The sequence below is a fragment of the Anolis carolinensis genome, chromosome 1, assembly GCF_035594765.1.
Source record: "Anolis carolinensis isolate JA03-04 chromosome 1, rAnoCar3.1.pri, whole genome shotgun sequence".
NCBI classification, from domain to species: domain Eukaryota; kingdom Metazoa; phylum Chordata; class Lepidosauria; order Squamata; family Dactyloidae; genus Anolis; species Anolis carolinensis.
Window position 1 is genome coordinate 163,979,701 of NC_085841.1, and position 27,992 is coordinate 164,007,692.

At 39.8% G+C, this 27,992-nt stretch overlaps 2 protein-coding genes across 4 annotated transcripts in view; both read left to right on the forward strand.

Moving 5' to 3' along the window:
* On the forward strand, nt 1–27,973 carry gabrp (gamma-aminobutyric acid type A receptor subunit pi). The gene is made up of 9 exons (XM_062957989.1): nt 1–312; nt 5,129–5,244; nt 6,609–6,676; nt 10,161–10,378; nt 13,970–14,052; nt 20,961–21,098; nt 22,187–22,339; nt 23,689–23,882; nt 26,857–27,973. The coding sequence occupies exons 1-9, from the start codon at nt 260–262 to the stop codon at nt 27,154–27,156; spliced, it is 1,323 nt and encodes a 440-aa protein (XP_062814059.1). The 5' UTR covers nt 1–259; the 3' UTR covers nt 27,157–27,973.
* Nucleotides 27,462–27,992, forward strand: part of LOC100555316 (kazal-type serine protease inhibitor domain-containing protein 1) — a 32,219-nt gene continuing 31,688 nt past the window's right edge. The window contains exon 1 of one of the 3 annotated variants that reach the window (XM_062957996.1): nt 27,462–27,843. The gene's annotated coding sequence lies outside the window, so the exon portion shown is untranslated. The remainder of the gene's footprint in view (nt 27,844–27,992) is intronic. The other 2 variants (XM_062957991.1, XM_062957994.1) reach the window with 2 other exon arrangements.

Genomic DNA, 27,992 nt, shown 5'->3' on the forward strand with positions numbered 1-27,992 from the left:
GCGGGCGCTCACTTCGCTCCCCGGGTTTGAACCTGGGACCTTTTGGTCTGCAAGTTCAGCAGCTCAGCGCTTTAATACACTGAGCCACCAGAGGCTCCTTTAATACAAATGTATCAAAGTTCAAATGTGATGGTGTTACAGAAATTAAACTGATCTGACTATCCAATCCATGCATAGCTACATAACATATTTATTTTCTTTATTTCACAGATTGATTGATAGCTCAGGTATTGCAACCAGTGGTGAATAATTTTCACAAATGCACTGTAGTTATTTCTCCACCCCTATGTGGCTTTTTCTTCTATGTCAAAGGTAAGTTGAAACCGGTGAGGATACCTCTTGTAGGTATGGAGAGAAATTTATTCAGCTCTTTTAAAGCAAACCCAATTGGTATTTCCTAAACTAACTACAGGTACTGGATCACAGTTGAGTTCTAGTATTAGCTCATCTCCAAATTTTGTGATGTAGTTCTCCAATTAAACTTGTGTAAGAAAATGTAAATATTAGAGACATTCGAGGAAACTACATCTGGTTGGAAGGAGGCTGTATTACCCTGAGTGTAGACAGGAGTGCTGAGAATTCACAGTATGAGATTTTAAGTTCTTAAACAGTTGTGGGCAGGGTAAGAAATGTCAGTTGAAGGCCAAAACATCCGGCGACCCACAGGTTGAAAACGACTGCACTAGGGAAATATTCCTGATTGCAGAGTACTATACTACACTTTCAGAACCAAGGAAGGAGAAATGGGTTGCCCTCCTCCTTGCTGTTTCACGGGGTCCTATTTGTTAGGATGCAACTGTCAGCTAATAATTATTTTGGAGCACAATATGAAAATAACAGGCATGTGGCTTCTTTATTATAGGCAGCAAGCATGACATTTTGGTATTATGACCAAATCATGGGCCCTCCCCTGTCTGCAGTACAAATCACCAGTCTCCTTCTGTTTTGGCCTTCAACTCCCACAAATACTAACACCTGGTAAACTGGCTGGGATTTCTGGGAGTTGTAGGCCAGAACCCCTGGGGAGCCACAGGTTGAGAACCACTGCCCTAGTGACATGAGGGAAGCTTGAATGTGCACTTCTCACTAGGAATGATAAAATAATAATTAAAAAACCTTTATTTATATCCCGCCACTATCTCCCATATGGACTTGGGGCGGCTCACAAAACACTCGAAGTGTGCCATGTAATACAAAATACAACAAGTGCAAAACAAAACATTGGCAATAAACAGTCAACACAACATCATAAAAACAACAAAATACAGCAATTGATGTAGATAAAACAGCAGTAATATAATCCAGATTATCAAAGCAGATAATCCACATTATTTGTTTTGAACTGGATTATATGAGTCTACACTTCCAGTTCAAAGCAGATAATCTGGATTTTATATGGCAGTGTATAAGGGCCCTGAGTTTCATCAAAAGCGACCTTCTTTATGTTCTACTTGTGTTTGGAACTAACTTTAGCCTGTTTGGGCTTTACTTCAACATCTATAGTCATGATTGTCAGCACCCCCCCCCCCCCAAACTGTGTTCTCACGTGGACTATCATGTGTTATTTTCCCTGTCCCCCATGGCATGACTTCACTTGCCTGTTCACCTGTTGGCAGAGAACAGGTGAAGCAAAGTTCACAACTGAGCACATGGAGATAGATATGTCTAAATGCTGTCAGAAAGCTCCTTCTGCTGGTAGGAAATTAGAAGTGCTGGCAATGAGGTCTCTGAATCTGGGATGTTTATTATGTTAGTGAGAACTGAATTGTGTGTTTTCCAGGCTGTATTCTGTCCATGAAAGCTTTCGATAACACATTAGTGAGAACTAATTGAGCACATCAAGGCATGCATACCAGGCTGCTTTTTGTAATAGCTGAGCATTAGGCAACCATCACAGTTGATGGGGGTGAAAAACTGGTGCTGTTGGGATTGGCCACTAACTCCAGCATCAACCTAGAAAGTGTTACCTCTAAAGTTAGGCTATTTAGTCAAGGTATGAGTGTCACTAGGGTTAGTGTCACCCAGTGTGGTAACTCATGGTGTCACCCCCATGGACTTCATCCTGTGACAGACCAAACCATAATATTGTAGCTAAACTACCAGTTAATTTAATAAAATCAATGATTATAAAATCTAGCATCAAAGAAAACAACAGCACATACTTCAAGCATGAGCAGATAAAACTATGTTAGTCAAAGTGTCATTATAATTGGATGATGATGACAGCTCTGACCAGAATAACAGAATAATAGAATCATAGAATAGTAGATTTGGAAGAGACCTCATGGGCCATCCAGTCCAACCCCCTGCCAAGAAGCAGGAAATCCCATTCAAAGCACCCCCGACAGATGGCCATCCAGCCTCTGCTTAAAAGCCTCTAAAGAAGGAGCCTCCACCACACTCCGGGCCAGAGAGTGCAAGCACATTGGAAGGTTCAAAAGGAGATTAGTATAGAGTTTGGCCCTTGTAGGCATATTGATACAGTATGTTTTTGTGGTTATTTCTAACTACTGGAATATTTTTTATAAAACATAATACATTTCTGCTGAAACACTGCTCACATTTTTGGATAGAACAGCCATCTTGGTGTCAGCCCCTCTTATGGTGCCACATAGTGGAAGTTTTCACCTCCTAGTGATGGCACTTGCAGGAATCAGAGAAATAACACTTTCCCTGTCTTCCCTGAAAATAGCTGAAAGGTACTTTGGGCTGGATTTTGGCCATGGCTCAATGCTATGAAATTCTGAGAGAATATTTACCTAGTATTGTTGAAGGCTTTCATAGCTGGAATCACTGTGTTGTAGCTCAGCCTGAGCCTGAGCTTGGGCCCATTCAGCCAGTAATTGTCCCTGCATCTGATTTGCCAGAAAACCCTGGGTTTGGGCCTGAGATGCAGCCAGAGTTTGAGCCTGAGATGCAATCAATTTTGCCAGAAGACTCTGGGTTTGGGCCTGAAATGCAGCCAGAGTCACCGAAGGAGGGAACGAGAATGTTTACGGAGAAGTAGACAACTGCTTTTGAAGCGCTCTAATGAGTAGTTTTCTCATGAGAGAAAAAGTTTTCTCATGAAAGAAAGACCTTGGATTTTCCTTAAATGACTGATTCTTCTCTGCTATAGCAGAGGTGGCAACATTGCAATTCAAGAGAGAAAGATCTTTGCTCCATGTTCCTGTATATTCTTGCAGCCGTGGATTTTGATTCAAGTTCCAGCCTTGTTTTGCCTTTGGATCCAGTTGTATGTTCCAGTAACTTCGCTGTTTGGATTTCTATTACCTTGGATTACTTTGGAGTTTGATCCTGCAATCTAGCCTTGTTTCCTGCGGTTCCAGTTCGTCTCATACCTTGGATTTGAACCTTGTTTGGACGATTCTTGATGCCTTTCATGGGACTGAGTTTGATATCTGGTTTAGACTATGTTTTTGATTGATTTTCTTAGACTCTTGCTTTAAGATTTTCAAGTACATTGCTCTTGTGGATTTAAACCCAAATAAGTAAGCTTATGCTTACTTATAACCTTCAATAAACAGCTTGTTTGCTTATATTCTGGGGCTCCAGTGTGGTTTTGAGGTGCCTACGCAGCCTAGGGGTGTAACACACTCGAGTGTTGTGATCATCTGAAGATGCCAGCCTCAGATGCAGTCCAAACATCAGGAGAAAATGCTGCTAGAACATGGTCATACAGCCTGGAAACCCCACAATACTCTAATATTTACTCTTTTGAGTCAGAGAACTCTGGTGTCAAGCAAACTAAAAATTCAAGTATCAAAGTGCTATAATTCTGCAGTGTGGACAAGAGGTTTGTCAAATGAAAATTTCCACAGAACAGTCACCTTCCTCAACTTACCGGTAGTTCTTACAATATGATTGTGAAATGTTATTAAAGCTTTGCATGAGGCTCACCCTGGATTGCTTCTTGAAATTTACTGATATTTCTGTATACCCATTTAGTCTTTCTTCTTTAGTCAATACCATTTTGCATTTTCTATGATGCTATATATTTAAGGAATGATTATACTTATTGCCCCTAGCCCTAGGCATAATTCATCCTCTCATAAAGAATACCAGACAAACATTGCTGAATTGAAAACCTTAATCATAGAATCATAGAATAGTAGAGTTGGAAGAGACCTCATGGGCCATCCAGTCCAACCCCCTGCCAAGAAGCAGGAAATCGCATTCAAAGCTCCCCCATTGAAGCTTTACGGGTAGTTCCCAAGTTACTAACAGAATTTGTATGTTAAGTTGAATTTGTATCTAAGTCAGAAAGGTACATTTTAAAGTATAACCCCAGCCAAAGATAAAGATATAGGACCTCTTTACATGGGGATTTTTAAGGCCCCTTTCCCCTTTTTGGGATGGGCACCATCAAACAACGTTGGCATGGCCCTGCACCCATTCCTTCCAAAGTTGAGGAGAAGCATCGCAAGACGCTTCTTCTGCCATGACAGAGAGGAAAGTATTTTAAGGTAGGTAATGGGGCTACCTGCATTTTCCTCTCCTTTTCAGCATATGATAGGGGAAAGGGAGATGGGACTATGCGCTTTGCCACCTTTTGGCCTATCTGATGGGAACAGGGTCTTGTGCAGTCCCCACCATGTGATGGGGGAAGGAGGGAAGGTGTGCAGGATGCAATGAGGTGCCCTGCGTGCCTTTCCTTTTGCCGGCTATTATTGGTGAAGCGGTACAGCCCCACGGGCCATGTGAAGAGGTCCAAAAATAAGATAAAGATAGATAGATATAAGCCTTGGACAGCATAGGGAAGGGTTAACACCCCTGTGTTGTTTGTTTTGTTGTCTGTTGCTGTTCATAAGATTTCGCCTCCCTTTCTGTCCCTGTGAGAATTGTATTTTGAAAAACGTGGCTTGTTGTGGAAACAAGAACTGGTGATAAAGCTTCAGTGGAGACACCTTTTCCCCTTGATAACTCTTTCAGGTACCAGGGTAGATTTCTCTCAATTCCTGTTGTCTCACCCCCGTTCCTCACTATGAGCCATTTATAACTTGGCCTGTATATATATTCTATATGAAATTTGATTAGAGTGTATTAGATATGAAAATGAGTGAAGTTGCATAGCACATGGAGTAAATATCCATTACCTCATCTAACTGTTCCCATTTTTCATTTTCAGGAAGTTTATCTTGGGTCACAAAGTTGATGCCACAGACTATCGGGCCACACCATCCCTCCCTGGATTTGGAAACCTCACCCAGGGATACAACCGATATCTCAGGCCAAATTTTGGTGGTATGTCTTTGTTGGAATCTTTTAGTGGCAAAGAAATTTAATCCTATCAGGAAGGCAATATTTACTTGGTCTTTGTGGATTTCTATGGAAGTGTCTATTTCTTTAATGTTGGCCTATCAATCAGAATTAGTCCTCATTGTCTGCTTCCTCTTTATTTTGTGACTTCAACAAGGTATCATTAATCCTAATTTAAAATTTGAGGAAGACCTGTGGGACAGGCCACTACATGCCAGGGTAAAAAAAAAAAACCCTTGATTTCACAAAGGGGAGGCAGGCTAAAGGGAGGCAGGCTAAGCTGGCTATGAGCAAAATAGACATTTTGGACTCAGTATGCTATTGCTATGTGAAAAAGGCAAATTTCATGGTGAGGATCTTCAGAAATGTACATAAAAATATTACAACGTATATGGATTATTGCTTCTCGACCTTAAGATCAAGTGTTGTATATCCATAATAATAATAATAATAATAAAACTTTATTTATATCCCGCCACCATCTCCCCAACGGGGACTTGGGGCGGCTTACATGGGGCCATGCCCAGAACAATACAATATAGCAAAATATAAAAACAACCTATCATAATACAATTACAACAATACAAAAATAATCATGTACAGTACAACACAAAATCAAAAAAGCAATATAACAGGGCGGGCCGCATGAACACTCAGTTAAAACCTGGGGTGAGAAAAAGAGGATATCCATGGATCCTTTGTCCATGCATTCAACCATCCACAGCTTGAAAATATTCTAGAAAAAAAATTCCCAAATCCTTGAGTGTTATCAGATTTTGATATCAATGGTGTACTGAAACCAAACCGCACCAGATACAAAGAGCCCAATTTTGCAATGCTTCCATGCAGATACTTGGTATAACCACGTGTTGAATAGGAGGCACAGTTTTGATTATTTCACCTCTAAAAAAATATTGCAGATTTGACGAAGTTGCAGAAAAGGGTTAAATGATAAGGGAGCAGGTTGAGAAAAGGCTGTAGCATTTTGTTTAAAGAAAAGGTAAGGAAGTAGATGAGAGGGGTATATAAAACTGTGCAAAATGTGAATAAAAATGGATAGGGTGGGTTTTCTTTTTCCCTGTGTCATAATGTGAGAGCCTTGGGTCCATCCAGTGGAGTACAATTTGTATTTTTGTCATACTCTTATTTGCTTTTATTTGTCACATATTTTATGACCCGCACAAGAAAACCCTTAGTTTCTTCATTGGCCATAAGATTATTGTGGCTATTCATGATTAAACCTTAATGGTTCTGCCTTATTTCCCCAAATGTTCATATGTAGAAGTAGTCACCCAACCTTTATTCAGTCTGTTTTCCTTCTTCAAACAACTTCCTTTTCTCTTTTGTAGGAGAGCCTGTGGTGATCGCAATGAGCCTTAACGTTGCAAGTATTTCCAGCATTTCCGAGAGTGATATGGTAAGCAAATCACTATTTCAGCTGCTTTTTTATGCTGTTTATATGGGAAAATAGGATAATATAGTTTAGGTAAAGGTAAAGGTTTTTCCCCTGATGTTAACTCTAGTTGTGCTCATCTCCATTTCTAAGCCAAAGACACCTGGTGTCCATAGACACCTCCAGGGAGCGGTACCTATTGATCTACTCGCGTTTGCATATTTTTGAGCTGCTAGGTTGGCAGAAGCTGGGGCTCATAGTGGGAGCTCACCCTGCTCCCCAGATTTGAACGGCCAATCTTTTGGTCAGCAAGTTCAGCAGCTCAGCAGTTTAACCCACTGCGCCACCTTAGGGCTTCAGAAATCAATCCCTTGTGTCATTGCCAGTACTTCACTGTCTGTGCTGAAACATTTCTGCCTGTTGGGAGACTTTGTAAGGCCACTTCTACACTGCCATATAGTCCAGATTATCAAAACAGATATTCCAGATTATCTGATTTGAACTGGATTATATGAGTCTACACAGCCATATAATCCAGTTCAAAGCAGATAATCTGGATTTTATATGGTAATGCAGAAGGGCCCTAAATTGCGGACCAAGGAGGCAACTTTTACAAGCAATGGCTTCTGCTGTAGGAGTGTAATTTAGTTTATTTTGCTCACCCATACTTTGCATGATTCTATATGATTTACACTATGTATTCACATGATTATACATTTTAGTAAATTAGTTGTGTTTGCAAGTTATTATTTTCTCATATTTGTGAACTATTTGGAAGACAAAATGAAGCCCCAAATGGATATTAAAACATCAATCAATCAATCAATAATCTATCATCTAACTAGCTAGCTAGCTAGCTAGCTATGTCAGATAAACCCTTTCACGTGTAATACATCACTTGTATCCTTAAAAATAAAGTACATTTGAGATGACAAGTAGATAGCAAGTGTCCAAATGAATGGATGAGGTGAAGGTAAAGGTTTCCTTTCGATATTGTCTAATTGAGTCTGACTCTGGTGTGTGTGTGTGTGCTCATCTCCATTTCTAAGACGAAGAGCTGGTGTTGCCCGTAGACAGTTGGTACCTATTTATCTACTCACACTTGCATGTTTTCAATCTGCTAGGTTGGCAGAAACTGGGGCTAACAGTGGATTCGAAGTGCTGACCTTCTGTAAAGCAATTTCTGCAGCTTAGCGGTTTAACCTGTTGTGCCACCACAGCCCCATAATTAATGTATATGAGTGTGTAAACTGCTGCACCTTTCAATGTTGTTTAAATCCAGATACTGGAAGAGTCACATATTTTTGTCACATTCACTTCTGGAAAAAAAATGGCCATGTGGCCAGGAGGATTTTGGGAAAAGACTAAAAATGATTTTTCCTAAGATGTGGTGTAAATGTAATAACCTGGTTCAAAGCTGAAGTCCAATTGAGTTTGAACTTGTATGAAAATTGTGATAGATTGACACAATCTTTCATTGCAGTTAACTTTCTAGGTATTCTGAAGCTATTAATCTTCAAATATTCTCTTCAACCAGAAGCGTTCTCTTTGCTATAGCCCTTACATTTTCCAGATCCCATGCAGAACATTATAAAGCTATACTCTCTGGCTAGATAAATAATTGAACTACAAATGACCCTGGGGTTTTCACCTTCATTGCTGGGATTAATAATTCACTGCTTTGAAATGCGTAATAGGGCCTCATCTCAATCATTTAGGTGAAGGAGTTTCCCCCCTGAACAGCATGAGAATAAAATCGGAAAGCTAGCAATGAGAAACATGAAGGCTCCCTGCATGATATTAATGGTTATCTCTCCAAAGGCTGCTATCCGTCTATGCAGTCAAGACAAAATGGGTTCTTTCAACCCGCAGTGAAGTGATGTGAGACATGATCTTTTGAATGCGCAGAGCAATAAATCAAAATTTACCTGACACAAAACTGCTTGAGAATGACATAGATGTTCAAAAGGGTAGATCATATATCCACTTATATCATTGTAACTAAGTGCTTGACTTCAAACCATTTTAGCTAATACATATTAGAGAACTATATATTAATGAGATGCAATAATCTGGAAAATTATGTTATGGTGTCACTGTAAAGGGCATCTAGTTGAGCTCTAGTGATCTTTCTTCAAAAAATAATGCCTAAAAACTTGCCACCTGTAAAGTTTCTTAGGAGAAACTTGGTTTCTTCCTTCCTTCCTTCCTTCCTTCCTTCCTTCCTTCCTTCCTTCCTTCCTTCCTTCCTTCCTTCCTTCCTTCCTTCCTAAAAAGATACCCTTTTCTTAACCAATGCATATGCACCTAAAATGAATAGCATTTGATGCTGCCTGTATTGCTGAATTACATCACATTAAATGTCTTATATAACCACATTTCCATTTGTAAAGATGTTCTTCTATCACCATATTTCTTAGATGCCATGGTAATCTTGACAATTAATACATGGAATATAATTAACTATACTTTAATTGGTTAATTAAGGCGTAAAAGAAACCAGAAAGCCCAAAACTAGATATAGAGCATTTTGAGAAGTAGAATGAATAAAATATTGAAATATCAGCACTATATTTAGGATTGAGGTGGTGGTATCAGTTCAATTAACATGTGTCCAGATTCATTGTTTGAAAAGGAGGTTTAAGATCTTCCATCTACGGCAATGGTTCCCAATCTGTGGTCCGTGGACCACCTGTGGTCCCCAAGAACTTAAATATGGTCTACGGCCTCACCGTCACTACATCATTGCAACAAGAGCGACTAGTCTTGTGAAATCCTCTTATAATGCCGAGGCAATGGAGATGTCAGGAGGGGAGAGGCTGACTACCCATGAAAGACATGACAACAAGCCTCCTGACTGCTGCTTCTCCTCCTCTTCTCTTCCCTTGGGCGGAGCAATTCCATGTGGCACCTGTAAGCGGGGACACCTTGGTGTCTTTGTTTTTAAGCCTGTTCCTGAGGTTATTTGGGGTGCTGATTCAGAAAATTGCATTGGATAGACCACATTGGCTCTAGATTATTAAATACGGTTTTCTGTGGGCGAGCAGATGGCGACTACTGGATGGTATATGTTCTGTATCAGAAACTAGAGCTCATGTGGTCTATCCAATGCAATTTTCTGAATCAGCACCCCATATAACCAAACCGAATCTATAGTTTACCAAAAACTGATTCATAACCTTTTTGGTACTAATGTTGGAGAGTGGTCCCTGGTCTAAACAAGGTTGGGAGCCACTGATCTACAGTCTCTCTTTTGCATTCAGACCAAGAGATTCTGATAAAAATTGTCAAAGGGCATTGTGCAACTCTTCCATGTTTCTCACCTTAATTGATTTTCTGTGGTAAAGTGAGAAATGGAAGCAGCAAAGGGGGATGTGGGAGGATTAGAAGTGGTAGACAATGTAATCGCCCCACTACTAACTTGTACAGAACAACCCTTGGACTGAGGGATTCACTTTTTTAAAAAAGAGAAGCCTGAATATGTTGTAATGCTTGCTTCCTTCCCTAGGATTACACAGCAACAATATATTTGCGGCAACGCTGGACAGATTCCCGTCTGGTTTTTCAGGGGAACAAAAGTTTTACGCTAGATGCCCGGCTAGTTAAATACTTGTGGGTGCCTGACACATACATTGTGGAGTCAAAAAAGTCTTTTTTACATGAGGTCACTGCTGAAAATCGGCTTATACGACTGTTTTCCAATGGTACCGTCTTGTATGCTTTGCGGTAAGTCTAAAGACAGATTAAAGTTATAGAAACAGAAACTATCTCTGACTGATCTTGAGTTTTTCTGTTCATATTCAGAAGCCAGTTTTTTTGGGAGAGAGGGTGCAATGAAAGCTGCAGGGAAGGAAAAAATTCCACATAGTGATGGGAAAAAATTGAACATATTTTAAAATTGTTGAAAAATTGAGGACTTCAATATCGGAAGATCACAACAAGGAAATTTTCTTTAATGGGTGGGAATCTTCACAGTTCAATAATATTTCTATGCAAAAACTGCATTTTAATTTATTTGTCCAGATAATCTCCTTTTCTATGTGTTAGGATTTTGTTAGGGAAAACTCCCAAAACACAGAAGAGCATCCAGAAATACAACCTGGATACTTTTAGTTGAGCATTCAGCTCACAGCAAGCAGAGTGTGAAGTGTTATGGCTGCAAAAGGAATTTAGAGCTTAGGAGGCAAAGATCCAGAGTTCAATCTTTAAAATTACAAAAGGTTTATTTACAAAAATAATACCTACATTTCTTAATAGTAAAGACCTGGGTCTTAGCTACTCTATAACTCCATCTCTTTCTAGGGTTTTAAAGAAAGGGAAAAATCTTCAAGCACTACATCTCTCCTGACACACACAAGCAGAGAGAGGTCTCAATACACACTAAGATGTAAAAAGCAGAAGTCAGAAGCAGAGGCACACACTTGAAAAGTAGCCATTCTATATAACCAATCAGAAAGAGAGCAGAAAAAGAGAGAAGAGAACAAATAGATACATTCCAACTGTCATTCAAGAGTCAAGGGGGAAGGAATTCCCCCAGCCTACTCCCAGGCTAACTAACTGTTCCTCATTGAGGATTGTAGACTTGAACAGTGTGGGGTTGAATTCCAACAATCCCCTTCTTCAACCATAACTATGGAGCCTCCGGTGGCCTAGGGGATAAAAGCCTCATGACTTGAAGGTTGGGTTGCTGACCTGAAAGCTGCCAGGTTCGAATCCCACCCGGGGAGAGCGCGGATGAGCTCCCTCTATCAGCTCCAGCTCCATGCGGGGACATGAGAGAAGCCTCCCACAAGGATGGTAAAACATCAAAACATCCGGGCGTCCCCTGGGCAACGTCCTTGCAGACGGCCAATTCTCTCACTCCAGAAGCAACTCTGGTTGCTCCTGACACGAACCCCCCCCCCCCAAAAAAAATAACTGCACAAGTCTATAAGGTTCATCATCTTCCTCAAATTTATCAATTTCTTCATGTTTTGAGTTTAAAAACTCATTTGTATCCAACTCTATGAAGAGTTAGGTTCCTGCAACAAAAGCAGCATTTTCTGAAGAAATAAGCATTTCTGGACAAAATAAAAATACATTTTATGTTTAAAAGAACAATATTTTCTACACAAAAATTTGTTTTCTGAGCAGAAAATGCTGGGTTTTTGTGTAAAAAAATATGCAGAATTTGCACAGAATGGGCCATGAATTGCAAGCAGGCTTTGAAAGCTGTACAGATTTTGATGACTTTTTTTGCAGCAAGGAGGAACATGGGAAAAGTATCCATGCGTGTCTGTGAGTATGAAATTCATGATCATCATGTGATCAGATATCCTCAAACACATATACTCTGTCTCTGAAGTGGAATTTTACAGGACAGCATGATTTTACAGTGTGTATCTAGCTCTTCATAGCAAGCAGCCAAAATCCACAATGTCTTTAGAGAATGTTGGAGGCATCTCTGATCAAACACAAAATGGTCTGTGAAAACTGATAAATCCTGCCTTTCAGCTCAGAACTCATTGTTCTGATGTGTTATGTTTATGTTTATGTTTAAAAACAAGACATTTGGCTGGTTTCTTTTTCAGCAGTTGAACTATTGTAAGCAATAACTTCTAATGACTGTTTTATATTTACATTTATGATCGTAGCACAATTGCCAGGATTGCTATATTGAGTGAAAGAGTGTGGTGCTGGTGAGTGCAGTGCTAAAGGATTATCATATCCATGAGTTGCCATGTGACAAAAGACCTTATCATGCGAGGCAGGTGGATTGCAATTACAGCAGACCTTATCACATGGTGTTGGTTCTCTTCCGCTGTTCTCCTGGTGGGAACCCATTGGAAGGAGTTTCTTTGATAAAAGGAAGTTATCAATAAATTATTTGTGTTTGTAAAATAAATGCTTTCCAGGCTGTATCTCACTGCGACAGGAGGGATGCAATGTTGTGATAAGTCCCAGCCAAAGACACTATTGTCGTCTGTAAGTGTGATTTGCCTGCAAAGTGTGATAAGCACAAAAAGAGTTATGAAACAAACTTGCTGGAGTCCCTGTTCTGCTCAACACACTATGGGTCATTGGTGGGAGGCAACTAGATGCATCATACATCAGCACCCTGCTCACCAGTATACTTTTCTGGCTCTTGAGGTGTATTTTAGAGGGAGATGGAGCATAGGTACAAAATCATAATTACATGTTCTGTGCAGGTTTTGGATCCACGTTTATGTCCTCTTTATTAATTACTAGCTTGGGGACCCGGTGGTGCCCGGGTTATTTGAAAAAGGCATTATTTGTCTTTGAATGTTATGTACAGTATTCTGTTTGGAGTGGGTGAACAACTATTCCCAGAATCGTGGGTCAATCCTCCCCAAGCCCTGCCAGTATTCAAAGTTGGCCATTTTGGGTCTGTGTACCAAGTGTGGTCCAGATGCATCGTTGGCTGGGTTCAATGGTCTTTGGATACAGGTGAACTACAACTCCCAAAATTAAGGTCCATTCCCACAAACCCCTGTAGTATGTTAAGTTGGTCATGAGGCTTCTCTGTGCATCATTGTTTGGGTTCATAGAGTGTAGGTGAACTACAACTCCTCTAAATTCCCCAGTAGGAGTCACAGTGCTCTGACTTGATGCAGGGTGAACGACAACTTCTACCATGTGGAGTCAGTCCCCAAACTCCTCCAGTAAATGTAGTCAATGCTCAGTCCTGCTGTGTTTGTTATGCAGACAGATTTTAAAGGGAAGGGCAGTAGGCGGGGTCATACAAATTCCACAGCAATGGAGAACCCTGGGATGCCTGCCTGTGGTGGAGGAAAAAGCAAAATCTAGGATGAAATGGTCCACAAATGAAAGCATTCCTTGGGTGGTGGGCCGTAGTGTTTGGGGAGGACATTGGCAGGGTTTGGGCTACATGTTCATGGAGCTCGCTGTAACCGCAATGTCAGTGGAAGGGAGTGACTTGGTGGCTACTTAGCACTGGGAACTATAGCCTGTTTGTGGAGGCCGGAGGCTGTCTGTGTGAGCGGACACCCATGCCATATACACATACAGGTTTTCACTTTTATTATGGATGTTGAGGATATAGATATATAGATGTAGATAGAGTATCTATCTAATGTATATATTAACTTGCTTTCAGTTATTGAAGTCATATGAGCTTACATCTTACATTATCCGATTACCCCAAATATCAGTTATCCTGACCCATTCTGGTAAAATTCTAGAGAATGCCAGACTATTCTTCTTTTTTAAAGCAGAAAGGCTGCCATGTCTGGATGAAGATGATAACTGTAGATGCTTTGTAATGAATGCAGTCACATTAGGCTTTCTCTTTTGCAGAATCACAACTACAGTTGCATGTAACATGGATTTGTCAAAATATCCTCTGGATACTCAGACGTGTAAATTGCAAATGGAAAGCTGTAAGTACCACATTCTACAAGAAAGTGAAAAACATTCCTCTCTCAATTGACTCTGAGTTAGCTAATTCATATGTAGGAGACTAGAGCAAACATTTTATTTCTATCTTTGACACTTTAACCTGTCCTTTCAATATCAGCACAATTTCAAAAGAAAAACAGCCCAAATATGTAGAATCACACTGGAGGAGCCCTGTGGACCACACCAAAGGCCGATATTAGTCGAGTGTTTTGTTTTCTTTATTTATGTGCTATGTAAATGTTCCTGTTTTCTCCAGTGAACATAAGTCTGAGTTTACAGCTCTCTTTGGCCCAATTTGATATTCTCAATAAATCTCTGAAGAGAATCAGGTTGGAAGAGAGTGAATGGCTAAAGGTCAGACAGTGACTTTAATGGATTCTTGAAGATATGTATCTTCTAGGTCCGTGCCCTATATTCTAACTACTGCACAACTCTGCCTGACCCATAACCAGCGATGAAAGTTGCCATTTGTATGTGAAGTGTGCATTTTGTCCTTTGCCTCAGGTAGCAAATTGTCTCTGGCCAACTCTGATGCAAAACATGTACTCTACTACTTCCCATAGTTGTGCATTTTGACAACTTGTTGCACTTTGAAATGTTTATCTAATTCATGATTATATAATCATGTATTCAGACATGGTTATATAACTATGATATCTTCCCTTGTTCTGTTTGAAGTTGGATTATCTGAAAACCACACGATTCTCACACTGCTGGGAGGTCAATAAGGCCAATTTGCTTCTAGTTATTTATACCTTCTTCTTTTTTTGTAGTATTTCACTTGTTAGTAAATGAAGTTGGGGGGGGGGGTTAATCTGTTTATCATTCTGCCATCCTGTTAGTGACATACAGAGATGTAAGCCCAATTTATGCTTGTGTGTGTTCTTCTGTTGTTGTTGCAAAGATCAGAATTGTCTAGTTTGCTCATGCAATGATCTCCCTACTGGAAACCCCAAATTTTAATGCTGGTTCCCCAGAGCAAAGTAGATGGTATCAGAGGAGAGTTTGGCTGTGTTCCTGTGTAGTAAAGCATCCCCCAAGATGTCCTAGGGACTTAGGAAGTTCTGGAGAGTACCGTAATTTTGTGTATCTACAGCAATGGTTCCCAACCTTTGGGCTTCCAGGTGTTTTGGACTTCAGCTCTCACAGTTCCTAACAGTTGGTAAGCTGGCTGGGATTTTTGGGAGTTGAAATCCAAAACACCTAGAGGCCCAAAGGTTGGGAACCACGGATCTACAGAAATGTAGCCAAACTCTTCAGATATATCTCCTGTTCTCCACTGGTCACTAAATAACTGTTGAAGGAAGATGGTAGAGGACAAAAGCGAATTATGCAGAAGAGGAGGCATATCGTAGTTTTAAACTCTTCTTCATGGTATATCTCCAAATACAGGATCTGATACCATATTTTCCTTTTCAAAGAATTAATTTATAAAATAGTATAATTAGTTTGTATGCAAACAGCTGGTGGCCTCCAAATATATAGGTGTCAAATGCACCCTACAGTTCTGAGTGTGTGCGTTCATTCTGTAAATCAGAGAAGCTTTCCAAACTCTTGTGAATAAAGTTTATTAAGACTGAAATGAGTAAGTCCCATTGAATGACAGGAACCATACTTTGTGTGCCTGGCAACATCACTTCCCATAAAACTAATGGGGACTGAATCAGGTGATGGCTGGGAATGAACAATGAAAAATTCCCTCTTTTTTATAAGGGGTTGCAGACAAAGGAATCTTTCAAAATAAAGCAGGCTTTACTGTTCCTTGATATTTGTTTGCACCATAGTCAATAAACGATCTGCAGAGTCAACAGCTACAGTTTGATAAAGCCTCAGCTGTTGAACAAAAAGCCAAAGAACACACATAGAAAGTCAAAGAATCTCTATAGAACCAGTAGGTACTTCACATGCACAACTTTCGAAGGACCTTATCATGAGCCACCGTCTTCCCACAGCATACTAGTTTCTGCCGACGGCATGGATTCATGCTATCATTTTTCACATTTTTTTAGATATGAAAAAACCATACAGAACTGATCACCACCATATAACACACACACACACGAGGGTGTGTCAAAAAGTTTTGCCTCCTGTGTCATAAAAACATCATGAAGAATGAACATATAACAGCAGAAGTTGCTACAGATCTCAGCCTGAACTATCCTCTACTCAAAACTACCGTTCAACATAGTCACGATCTGAAACCTTGTAGGATGTCTTTTTGGACCTCTGAAAGACAACCTACGTGGTTTCAGATTCAATGACTTGAATGACATCAAAACAGCTGGGTCACGAAGCAAAACCCTGATTTTTTCCAAAATAGTTTTGATGCCTGGTTTAAATGCTGGCGCAAATGTGTGCAAATTAATGGTGATTATGTTGAATGGTAGTTTTGAGTAGAGGACAGTTCAGGCCTGCATCATGTGATGGGGTTCATTTGAATCTGTCCCTAAAAAAGAGCCCTACTGTGGTATGGGGCCAAAAGTCCCTCATCTGATAAGGTGGTAAGACTCAAGGAGTTCAGACTTCAGATCCATTGAACAAATCTTACCAAAAAATCCTATGAGAGAGTCACTGTAATTCAGATTTGTCTTGAAGATACATGACATACATAGTTCTGCTTGGGTAGATTGTACCCTCAGGCTGACTAAAGACAACTGATTCATAATAAAATTAAGAGGGTTAGTGGAAATTTCTTGTCATTTGTCGAAAGTTATATCATAAACTGATGTGGAAAACCTGAGATTCTCTAATATTTTTCAGTGTCTGACAATTGGCACACAATTCCAAACTCCAACGTAAAGTGGAAGGCACATTCACCCCCCCCCCCCCCCCAGTTTTACATTGAGAATAGGCAAGAAAAATTTGCAGAGCACCAAACCTTTTGCATATCAGTGGGAATTACTATCCTTGGCAGCCCCTGGTGGCGCAGTGGTTAAACTTTTGTGCTGGCAGGACTGATGACTTGAAGGTTGGGTTGCTGACTTGAAGGTTGCTGGTTCAAATCCAACCTGGGGAGAGCACGAATGAGCTCCCTCTATCAGCTCCAGCTCCATTAAGAGACATGAGAGAAGCCTTCCACAAGGATGATAAAAACATCAAAACATACAAGGCATCCCCTGGGCAATGTTCTTGCAGATGGCCAATTCTCTCACACCAGAAACAACTTGTAGTTTCTCAAGTCGCTCCTGACCCAAAGAAAAAAACTGTCCTTGACTGAGACTTCATTTCTAGTTTCCATTTTTTGCCCATTATTCTGCTACATTTTGTTATGACTATAATAATAATAATAATAATAATAATAATAATAATAATAATAATAATAACAACTTTATTTTTTTTATACCCCGCCCCATCTCCCCGAAGGGACTTGGGGCGGCTTACATGGGGCCTGGCCCGATAAAACAAACAAATAACAGTAACAAAGCAATAAAACAATTATCCCATTAAAAAACACCAACATCAATAAAAACAATCATTAAAATCAACAAGCAGGATACAGTGTTAAAAACAGGAGACTAATTCGTAGATCCTAGGCAAAATGCAGTGTTACGAAATGGGTAATTAATGACTATTAAAATTAACATCTATTATAGCATTCATGGACTCTAAATGCATATTTTTCTCAAAACATATTTAAACATACAATTGGGAATTTATACTGTGTCACAACTTAAGGAAAGTTATAAAATCAGATAGCTAACTATGTTCCAATCTAAAAAGGGTGGAGTGTTTTCTTCTTTTCTATTAGAATTTGCCAAGTCTTCAAAAAAAGGAGGTACTTCTGCCTTTTTTTTTGCACTGCAAGGAACTAATGATCCAATGACACCAAAAACAGAGAGCAGAATTACTCACTTTCATCAGAAGGCAAGATAAGAATGGCAGATCAGACAGAAGAGGTGCTGGATAACTCTCTATTTAGATGGATACATTAGGAACAGGGCACCAGATTGATTTTATGATGGTATGTGGGCCCCAACATGCAATTTTGGAAATTATGAGCACACAGAGATTTTTGGAAAAAAAACACGGGTTTGTGTGTCATGAGGAATTATCTTTTTGCTACCAATTCAAGTAATGTCTGAAATCCCATTATTTTAAAGCCAGGTTTTCCTTGCTAGCTCCTAGAATAGAATTCCAGTGGAAGTGCCTATTATTTTCACATTAAAATCATATTAGTCTACCATGATTAGCTTTATTACAATGTGCAGAAGCTGAAATAATAATGATTAGTCTCTTGTTTTAAAATGAATCTGAGTTTAGCCTTTAAAAGAGTGCAGGAGAGTTATTGGACCCTAAGTCAAGTTCCTGTGTCATATTATTCCTATTAAATTATCTGCACATTGCCAACTAGAGATGTCATTAGAATAAATTACTGGAATGAATGCTAGTTAAATCTATGCTAGGTGAATTTACACAATCAGTAATTTATTATCAAGTTCCTTAAGTGGCTGCAGCTATTATTATAAATATAATAATAATAAAACTTTATTTTTAACCCGCCCTCTCTCCCCAAGGGGATTCTGGGCAGAAACTTTGGAAAAGTCATATTTGCTTGATTTATACCTGGGGAACCAGCACATCTTGTGTTTGTGTCTAGTGGAAAACAACAATTTATATGTATCTTTCTGTGAAGACAAACTGGCAAATATGAACGTTTCAATTTTAATTCTTTAAACAGCTATGCAAACTAGAACATTATTAAATTATTGCTTGATTAAAACAAACGGTCATTTCTGAGAGTTCTATGAATAGTTGTAATTGCAGTAAGTTTTGTTTATAAAGTGGGGACTACTAAGTCTGTTGGACAATTAAATGCTAGACATATATCCCTGCGCCTGTTGAAATCGCAATGGTCGCTTAAAGGGAATGTTGCATAAAATGACCTTTTAATTTAAACAGAGCTGCATATTTGGTTTACCATTTCTGACTCACAGCCAGCTTTTAAAAAAACTTCACATCCCAGTTCTAACACTACTTGCTTTCAAGAGAAAAGTAAACTATAATTAGTCAGGAAACAGATTTGGGCTGATTGCCTGCATAAGTGGAAGAACTTCCATATCAGTAGTGGAATGAATCAACCCTTTTGGATTAGTGTGGCATCTGTTAAGTGGGCATTTCAGAGTCCAGTAAAGCCAGCAGAGACAAAATATTTAATTAACTAGCAGAACTTGAAGTGTTTGGTTTAAAAATTAAACAATTACCACTGATAGTTAGAAATGAAAAAAATTAATTTGTAAATTAAGTAGTTACAGTGGTTCCTTGTTATCCACTGGAATCTGGTTCCAGGACCGCCCATGATACCAAAATCCATGTATACCATTACGTACAATTGTGTATTAAAATAATGTCTCTTATATAAAATGGCAAAGCCTTATGGAATTTAAAAAAATATTTTCAAGATGTGGATGGTTGAAGCTGCAGATACATTTGTGGGTTTGACTTGTTGATTATCCACGGATTTGATTAAAATGTTATCTCAAGGACTCTAGGTTCTTGTGACACCTCAGGCAGTGTGAGCACTGGGAATCAGACACGAAGGCCAATAAACAATCTAATATCTTTATTAAGGAAATAAAGGAGACAACTAAAAATAAGCAGATTATATAGTCCAGCAGTAGACCTTTCAGGAAAGGTCAAATATAGTCCAGTAATATGAAAGCAGATGTCCAGTATTAGAGTTCAAAGTTTTAAATCCAATAACCGAAACACACTCAAACCTTTAGGCTGTTTGAGTGGGGATTAAGGCAAGATCTGTCAAAGAGTTCTAGGGCTCAAATCCGAGGCTAGGATGCAAGGCAAGGCAAAGTTAGTCATGGTAAAGCTGAATCGCTGTCCAGGCTTGACAGGGAGACGAGATGCAACGCCGGTCTGCTCGAGAGTAGCGTGCTGCAGAACACTGCAAAGGCCAGTTGGCGCCCAGAACTTTTATGGGACTTTGCTCTCCTCTCCAGCCAGGTGTCTGAACTCTTTCCCAAGGAAAAATGACTAAAGTCAACAACTTGCCAGATGCAATCCTCCCTGAGAACTCTCAAGGGAACCGGCTTAATTAACGCTTGCTTTCTCCGCTAATCGAGCGCTTCTCCTCAAAATCTGCTTTTCCGCGCACGAAGCCTCCCAAAACAATTTGTGGTCAAACATAGCGTTCTTTGGAGAACCGGGCTGTGAGTCAAGGCCCTTTTTAATTAACTGTGGGATAAAACTGTCAACAGGGGACATCTGGAAGGGAGCGGAATCGTGCGGAAATGGCAGAAACCCCATCTCTTCTTCGGTCTGCTCCGTAATGGCGACGGGGTCATGACTCGGGGGTCTCTGAGACACTACAGTTCTCTAGTGTGACTCTGTGGTCAACTTCCACCAGACCTTATGCTGGATGGTCTAGAGCAGAGGTGTCAAATAATGGCCTTCCAAATGTTTCAGATTCCAACTCTCAGAAGCCCTAGCCAGCTTGTCCAATGGCTAGGAATAACACCTGGAGGGCCACAGGTTGTGCACCACTTGTTTAAATTAATGGAAGACAGAACTCTTCTGGTGAAAGTTGGCTGTGGAATTGTGCTGGAGAATCTAGGGAAACTTAGAGAACTACTCTCTTGGGTAATCAAAATAGCATTTTTAATGCACAGTTTTTCGCTTTGGCAGGGATACTGTGCCACTAACCCCAGTGAGTGTGGAGGGCTGAGTGTGTATGATTTTAAAATAAACCATGAGATTGACAAAGCATGGCATATCTTCTTTGTCACTATTGCCTCTCCCCCAGTGGCATAATTTTACCATTGACTCTTTTTGCAGGGATAAGAAGGGGACCAAGTTACACATTGTCATTATTCCCCAAGTGCTACTCATTAGCCTGGTCTGTTGCACAACTTGTATTTCTTCTCAATGTTATGTCTAGGGGGATATGATGAAAACGATGTACTCTTCACCTGGTTGAGGGGCAATGATTCTGTCCACGGCCTTGAAAACCTGCGGCTCTCCCAGTACACAGTGGAACGGTATTGCACCCTTTCAGCAATGTCCCACCAGGAAACAGGTAATGAACCTGAACAGTGAGTTGAAGCAAATATGGGAAGCAAAGCTCATTACCTGCTAACCCCAGGCAATTATCTCTAAGCTTGAGCTATTTGCTGATGAAATGCTTGGACATAGCACATTTGCTGATAGAAATAATGAAATGGCCAGTTGGCTGGAGGAGCAGATATAAACAAAGAATGCCAAAACATGAGGAATTGGTTGGTTGTTCCCCTCCCACATTGTTTAATTTTATATCATCATTATTTTGTGAGTACCAATTGACAGTTAAAAGAGACAATATACTTAGCACATTTTCAGAAGAACTACTCTGTTTAATGGAGTAGTTATATGTCTATTTGTCAAATTAATCTGGTTATCTGTGTACAGTAGATTCTCTGGTAACCAACATCCACAGGGATTAGTAGATGCTGGACAAATGTAGTTTCTGGATGCTTGAGAGTTACTATTAAAAATAGGCCCAACTAATGCTATACCTCATATTATATTGTTTTACTGTATTATACAATTATATATTCCTGCTTTACTGTATTATAAAACAGCTTTTTATTTAAAGTATTATTTCTTTGATTTTTTGCCAATTGCTAGAGTTTCAATTGCTTGAGTACTGATTCACTGAACATCTACTGCATATTGCATTTAGCATACTCTGTTACGTGATGGATCATTAAAGGGTTTAGATGGGCTTAATTTGCAAATGTGATTGCCAAGAGATATTCCTCTGATGGAATCCAGTTGAGAGAAGAGAAAACAATGTTGTCTAATACATGTGCGTTGAACATAACGCCTAAATTGAATCTAAGAGGTAGTATCCTATGCTCTATTTCTGAACCATGCAGACAAATCTGGCCTTCTCAGTTACTTCTTAGGCCAACAGTAATGTCATGGAGATACTTCTTTCTTTATATTTATGGTCAACACTGGGTCCGCCTTCTGTTTTGTGTGTGCCAGATTAAGCTCAACTATATCAACTCTGCCTTCTGGCCAGTTATGAGATTGTGAATCTCCACTGACTCAGAAAATTTACAACTTTTTGGCTTAAGAGCATTTACTCTACTTCCATGGACTGTGTTTTTTTCCTCTGAATAGGCAATTACCCAAGACTGGTACTGCAGTTTGAACTCAAAAGAAATATCCTTTATTTCATCCTGGAGACTTATGTGCCATCCACTCTGCTGGTTATTCTGTCTTGGGTTTCTTTTTGGATCACCCTGGATTCAGTTCCTGCAAGAACATGTATTGGTGAGGTATTCCTTGAAATAGATTGATTATTAGATATCAGAAATATTACATTCAGGAGTACATGATGGCTGAGAGATTCTGTGATCTGAGATAAAGATAAAATGTTTCCAACTCTGCTTATTGCAGACATGCCACGAAGAGCGGGTGAAGAAGTGGAATGAGAGCAACATGTTTTTCATGTTACCCTGAAAATAGGAAATTAAATTTTCATCCATTTAAAATTTTGAGGGATGAAACAAATAATCACAGATATTTGACACTGGACAAGTTTTCAGGCTGACATTTGGAATGGGAAAGATTTAATGTGTGATTTTAAACCACATCTTGAATGTAATTTTTTCCAGCTCCAATTTTGCATGCTTTCAACTCATTGGCATCTCTTGATTTTTTTTTTTTGGGCAGATTTCTAATATGAAATCCCATAAGCTGCCAAATGTCTGCTACTAATTACCACTGTATGTTATCTATCTAAACCTGTCAATGTCAGATGGAAAATACCATTAGCAGTCAACTAAGAAGTGCTATCAGATTTCAAATATCATTACATGCTAACTATCAAACATAATCACATCTGGCAATTTCCACCCATAAACTGTCATCCTAGGGGGTTGGATTTTTAATAGCTTTCTAGAGTTTCTCAACCAGAATGTCAATGGAAGACCATCAGGAGGACAAAAATCACAGCAATACAGACTGAGTACCAGTTTGTATATTTCCCTGCAGTGTAAGGGAATCCCAGGTATATTTCAGAACATCAGCTCATACAGAAGACAGCCTAGAATATATTCCAGAATTCTTTGTATTATGAAGTGTTTCCATGGTAAATGAGCTGATGCAGAATGCCTTTCCTGAAGCAGAATAACTGCATAGTTATGTGATATGCCATAGTGTCTTAGCTTTCAAATGAAAGCAGATAATAAATGCCATTGTACTGCAGCTATCAAATTCAGTATATTTAATATTAGAAATTTTAATTCAACCAGATTTAGGATCAGAATTATGGGTTGTAGGTGCCATGGGAAATATATTTAGTCTAGGACTTGAGTGAAGAACCTTATTTATTAAGGTGATTTGGACTACTACCATCTACTACTACAAGCTGGCTAATGTAGCAATAGATGAGGGTAACAGCAAGGTTTCAGAAGACTTCCTAAAATAGCTTGCTGTCCTCAGATCTGGTGGAAATACAGTAGGTTGTTACTTGTTATACAGCTGTAATAATAGTCAACTGCTAGTCTGATTGGTCTCTGCATGTGATAAAAGTGATGTACGATTTTGCCACTTGTCCTCTACTAAATTTCAGTAAAAAAGTGTCTTGCAATGACAATGTTTTCTATTCTGTTTTACAGGAGTAACAACAGTGTTGTCAATGACCACTCTGATGATGGGCTCGCGCAACTCAATAACTAAGACTAATGGTTTTATCAAAGCCATTGATATTTACCTAGGCATCTGCTTCAGCTTTATATTTGGTGCTTTGGTGGAATATGCAGTCGCACACTATATCATGTCTCAAAAATGCATTCACAGTAAATTTCAAAAGGTGAGCAAAAGATGGAAATGATCAAACAGATCATGCTGTCGATAGATATTTGAAAAAGAATTGCTCTGCCATGCATTACACACATGTGTATATGTGGGCAACCTTTGGTTGCAGAAACTAAAACAATGAGAAGATGGGCTTTCATTTGGTATTTAAACTTAGGGATTTCATGATTACTTGTAAATATAGTTCGGAAATGTCACTTTTCTCAGTGGAGATAAGAAGGAAAAAGGAATCCAATCCATAATGCAGCTTATGCATGGTTCTTTTTTGTGCTCAGAAAGAGGAAGTATTTTATCTTTTGGACACTCATATTTCCAGAGAAGAAGCTAGTGCACCTTCATATATCATAATAAAAGCCTCCAGAATTACTTCACTAGTCTGAAATTTGAAATTCACATAATGTTTACACTTGTACCTATAAAAGTCAGGGTTGGTTTCAGATTCAAAGTAGCCCAGGACAGTGTCTTTTGGTACAGCTGTCTCCTACGTCAGCAGGCTTTGACGGTGTTACCTACAGAGAAGGTGCTCTGAGAAATATCAGAGTGTTGTAGCATTGCTTTGGGGGATTATGGAAAACTGAAATGGAAGCTATACCTAACCATCACATTTTGGTTAGATTATCCTATGTGTGTGTGTGTAAAATAGGCTATAATAAATATAATATATTAGAGACACATATACTACCTTATCAGACACAGACTCTGCATCTTTGCTGCTGAAATGGAGTCCCTTGGAACCCATCACATGATGCAGGACAATGTCTGGTGGGACTCTGTGGGGCTCTGCTTTGGCAGCATAGATACTCCCAATAGCAAAAAGCAGAGAAATGAGGGAAGACAGACCTGAAGGGAAAAGGACATGAGATAGCAGAAGACAAACCTGGATGGGAGGGAGCAGAATAAGATGGGTCCCTCCGCTGTCCCCAGCTTTCCCCCTTCCCGTCTGATGAGGTCCATTGTCTCTAGCACTGGATTCTGCTGAAGCAATTAGATGGTAGTAGTTGTCCAAGGACAGAGAGTCGCATCTTAAAAGGTTAAATGCTTAAAAGGTTTTTGTTTAGTGATAAAAAGCCCAATGTGTTTTGGCTTGAGTATATTTCTAAGATATTCAGGAGGCTACTTATAATCTCATCAGATGGGTTGATTTATGGGTCCCACACCACTTCTCCCCTTTCACCACTGAGCCCTTACAATGATGCACACCAACTTCTGGCCAGGATCCATGGTGAAAGAGGAGATGAAGTGGTGCACAACAACATGAGAGGCTTCCCGTGTTGTCTTAGGAGCAACGGGGGAAGCCGAGCTGCAACACTTCCCCCCATGGGGTGGGATTTGGGGTAAGTCATGCGATGCAGGGCATGGAGGGACAGGTTCTCCATGCCAAGAACCCCATGGATTTGCCACAATGCATGGTGAATCCTCAGCCTAATGTGATAGGGATTTTATAATCAAATGTTAAAAATTATGAACTCTCAAACTGGACAATATCAGTAAATGCCAACGCAGCAAATGGTATGAGAGTTTCTACTTCAGGTGTTGTAACTGGTGTCACACCCCAGACGTGAAGACCAGAGCATCGCACAAGAGTTGAGAGTAAAGACAAACAGTTTAAAACACACACCAAGATATATATAGTATAAAGCAGGGATAAGGAAATAAGGTTTAAAAAGTCAGCAATCAAATGTCTCTTGTAAATCCAAAAGCAAGACAGTTAAAGAATAGTCCCAAAATCCAAAAGCAGTTTGAGTCCATAAGCAAAACGTGAACAAGGACACACAACATGAACATGGGAAAACTCCCAGAATACTTGAATCCCAAAACCAAGGCAAGAACTAGAGATCCCAGGCCTGGCTGTAACTTGAATGCAATGTTGCCTGAACTGAAGAGCAGAGGTCGCGTTAGCTCTTAATAAACAGACATGAAAGCATTATGTCTACCCTGGAATTTTTTCTTCCCACAAAGCCATGTTGACCTATGAAGCTGGCTATCTGCTCGAATTTGCAGGTGAGCCTCCTGGCTTAGGTCAACAAAGGCAATTACATTCTCGGGCCCATCTGTGCCTGTCTCTGTCTAAAGCGGTTTCACTTTCTGGCTCTGCATCAGAATGAATCCCAGGAAAGCCCACAATCCCATCTGACTCTTAAGTCATCAGTGAACCCATCAGCCCCTGACTGCTGTGACTGCTGCTGGGCTACAACAAGCACACAAAGAAGGCCTTAAGAATACACATAAAGAATGGCAACCGGATATGAATCCTTAATTTGCACTGGAAATCCACTGGGCAACCTTGTGCAAGTCACACAATTTCAACCTTCGGTTGCGAAGACAATCTCCCATTAAATAAATCTTGCCAATAATACATTCACTGTAGGGTTGCCATAAATCAGACACAATGTGAAGGCCCACAACAATAACAATTTCACCATGAACAACTGTTTTTCAGTGTCTTGTTACACATCGCCAGTTTCTATTATGGATTCCATTGGATTGTCCCCAGTTTTTGATTTTTTACCTAGCCAAGGATGCTAAAGGGCTTAGGCTACCTATGTAATCAATGTATCTTTCATCTAACAGAGGTCAGTCATGAAATCGCATTCAGCCACAATTTCTCCTAGTTATGGTTTCCAGAAACCTACCATAGTAGAGACAATTGACAGTTTTTAATCTTTTTTCAGAGGAATGGTGTTGTTAATGTAAATTGTGGTAAAAGGGCAAAGTAGTGGGTTTCACAAATGAAACTGGGGATATATAGGGCAAAGTAACAGAGTGTGGTCAACATGGCCACGTAGAGACTATAGTATTCGTTAATTTAATTTGTAGCTATTTTTAAAAATCCCAAATCAATTATATATTGGTAGTAGAATTAACATCACACTGCTGCCATTTGCAGTTGCATGCTTGTATGTTCTGATAATTTGTTTATTAGTGATACGGCTACATCCTCACCTGTCACTCACTTTTTCCTGTTTTAGGGTCCTGCAAGTGATATTCCCAGAGAAAATGAGGATGTCACCATCAATGTCCTTACCACTTCTGCCACCAGCTACAATCACAAGATGAACTTCTCTGACATTGATAACGTCACCTATGGTGGCTTGAATGTGACTCCAAAAGACAAAAAGAAATTCATGTTGAAGAACAAACTGCGCAAAGTCATTGACTTTTTCACCATTCAGAATCCATGCAACATTGATCACTACTCAAAACTGCTATTCCCCTTTATGTTTATCTTAGTTAATTTGGTTTACTGGGCTTATTACTTGATGTTTTAGGGAAGTGCAGCTGTCTCATAGAATGGCAATTATCTGTCAGTACAATGTGCACAGAAGTTCATTTTTTGGCAATATTTCAATGGATTCAATATGTGCCAGATGATTTACTTTTGGCAGGGCCGCTGGAGCCCGCTCATGAGACGTTTATAGCATGAAGTGGCTTTGGAGACTCTGCCTCTTAGGTACTCAAACTGTGGTTGCATTGCCACATGAAGGATTTGTTCCAAACCCAGCACTGACAGGGATGCACAAAAGTCCCATAAATGGCAGGACATGGTGATTATTTAGTGGCAGCAGTGTGGCAGTGTATCTTACCCAGAAAGGTAAGACTGCCCATATCAATTAATTTGTTCTGCCAGTTTTTATCTCCAGGAGGAGCAAGCCTTTTGTAAAGCCAATGAGTCTTCACTGCTCACTCAGTGCTAAGGCAACCAGAATTTCTTTACATCACAATAAGGATCGGTTCCAACAATATGTTGCTACTAGAAAACCCTACCCCTCACCCATGCTCAGTGTCTGTGAGGATTGCAACTAAGGGCAGAAGGGTCAGGTCACTGGATTGGGGTGTCAGGGGTGACACCATCATCTCTGCTGAATAAAAACTCCCAGTGACCTGACCCTGGTAGCCTAGGTCCACTACATCTCTAGCTGGAAAGCGGGATAAAAGCAGGTGAGGAGTCAATGAAGGTAAGGCTCTTTGGGTTGTTGTCATGTATGTACTAAAACAAATAAGTTCAACTCAGGGGTATAGAGATGTGTGTGCAGCATAAATGAGAACATTGCTCCCTCCGAATAAAGTTTCATTGTCTTTCACTCCCCCCAATTTCTATCATTGC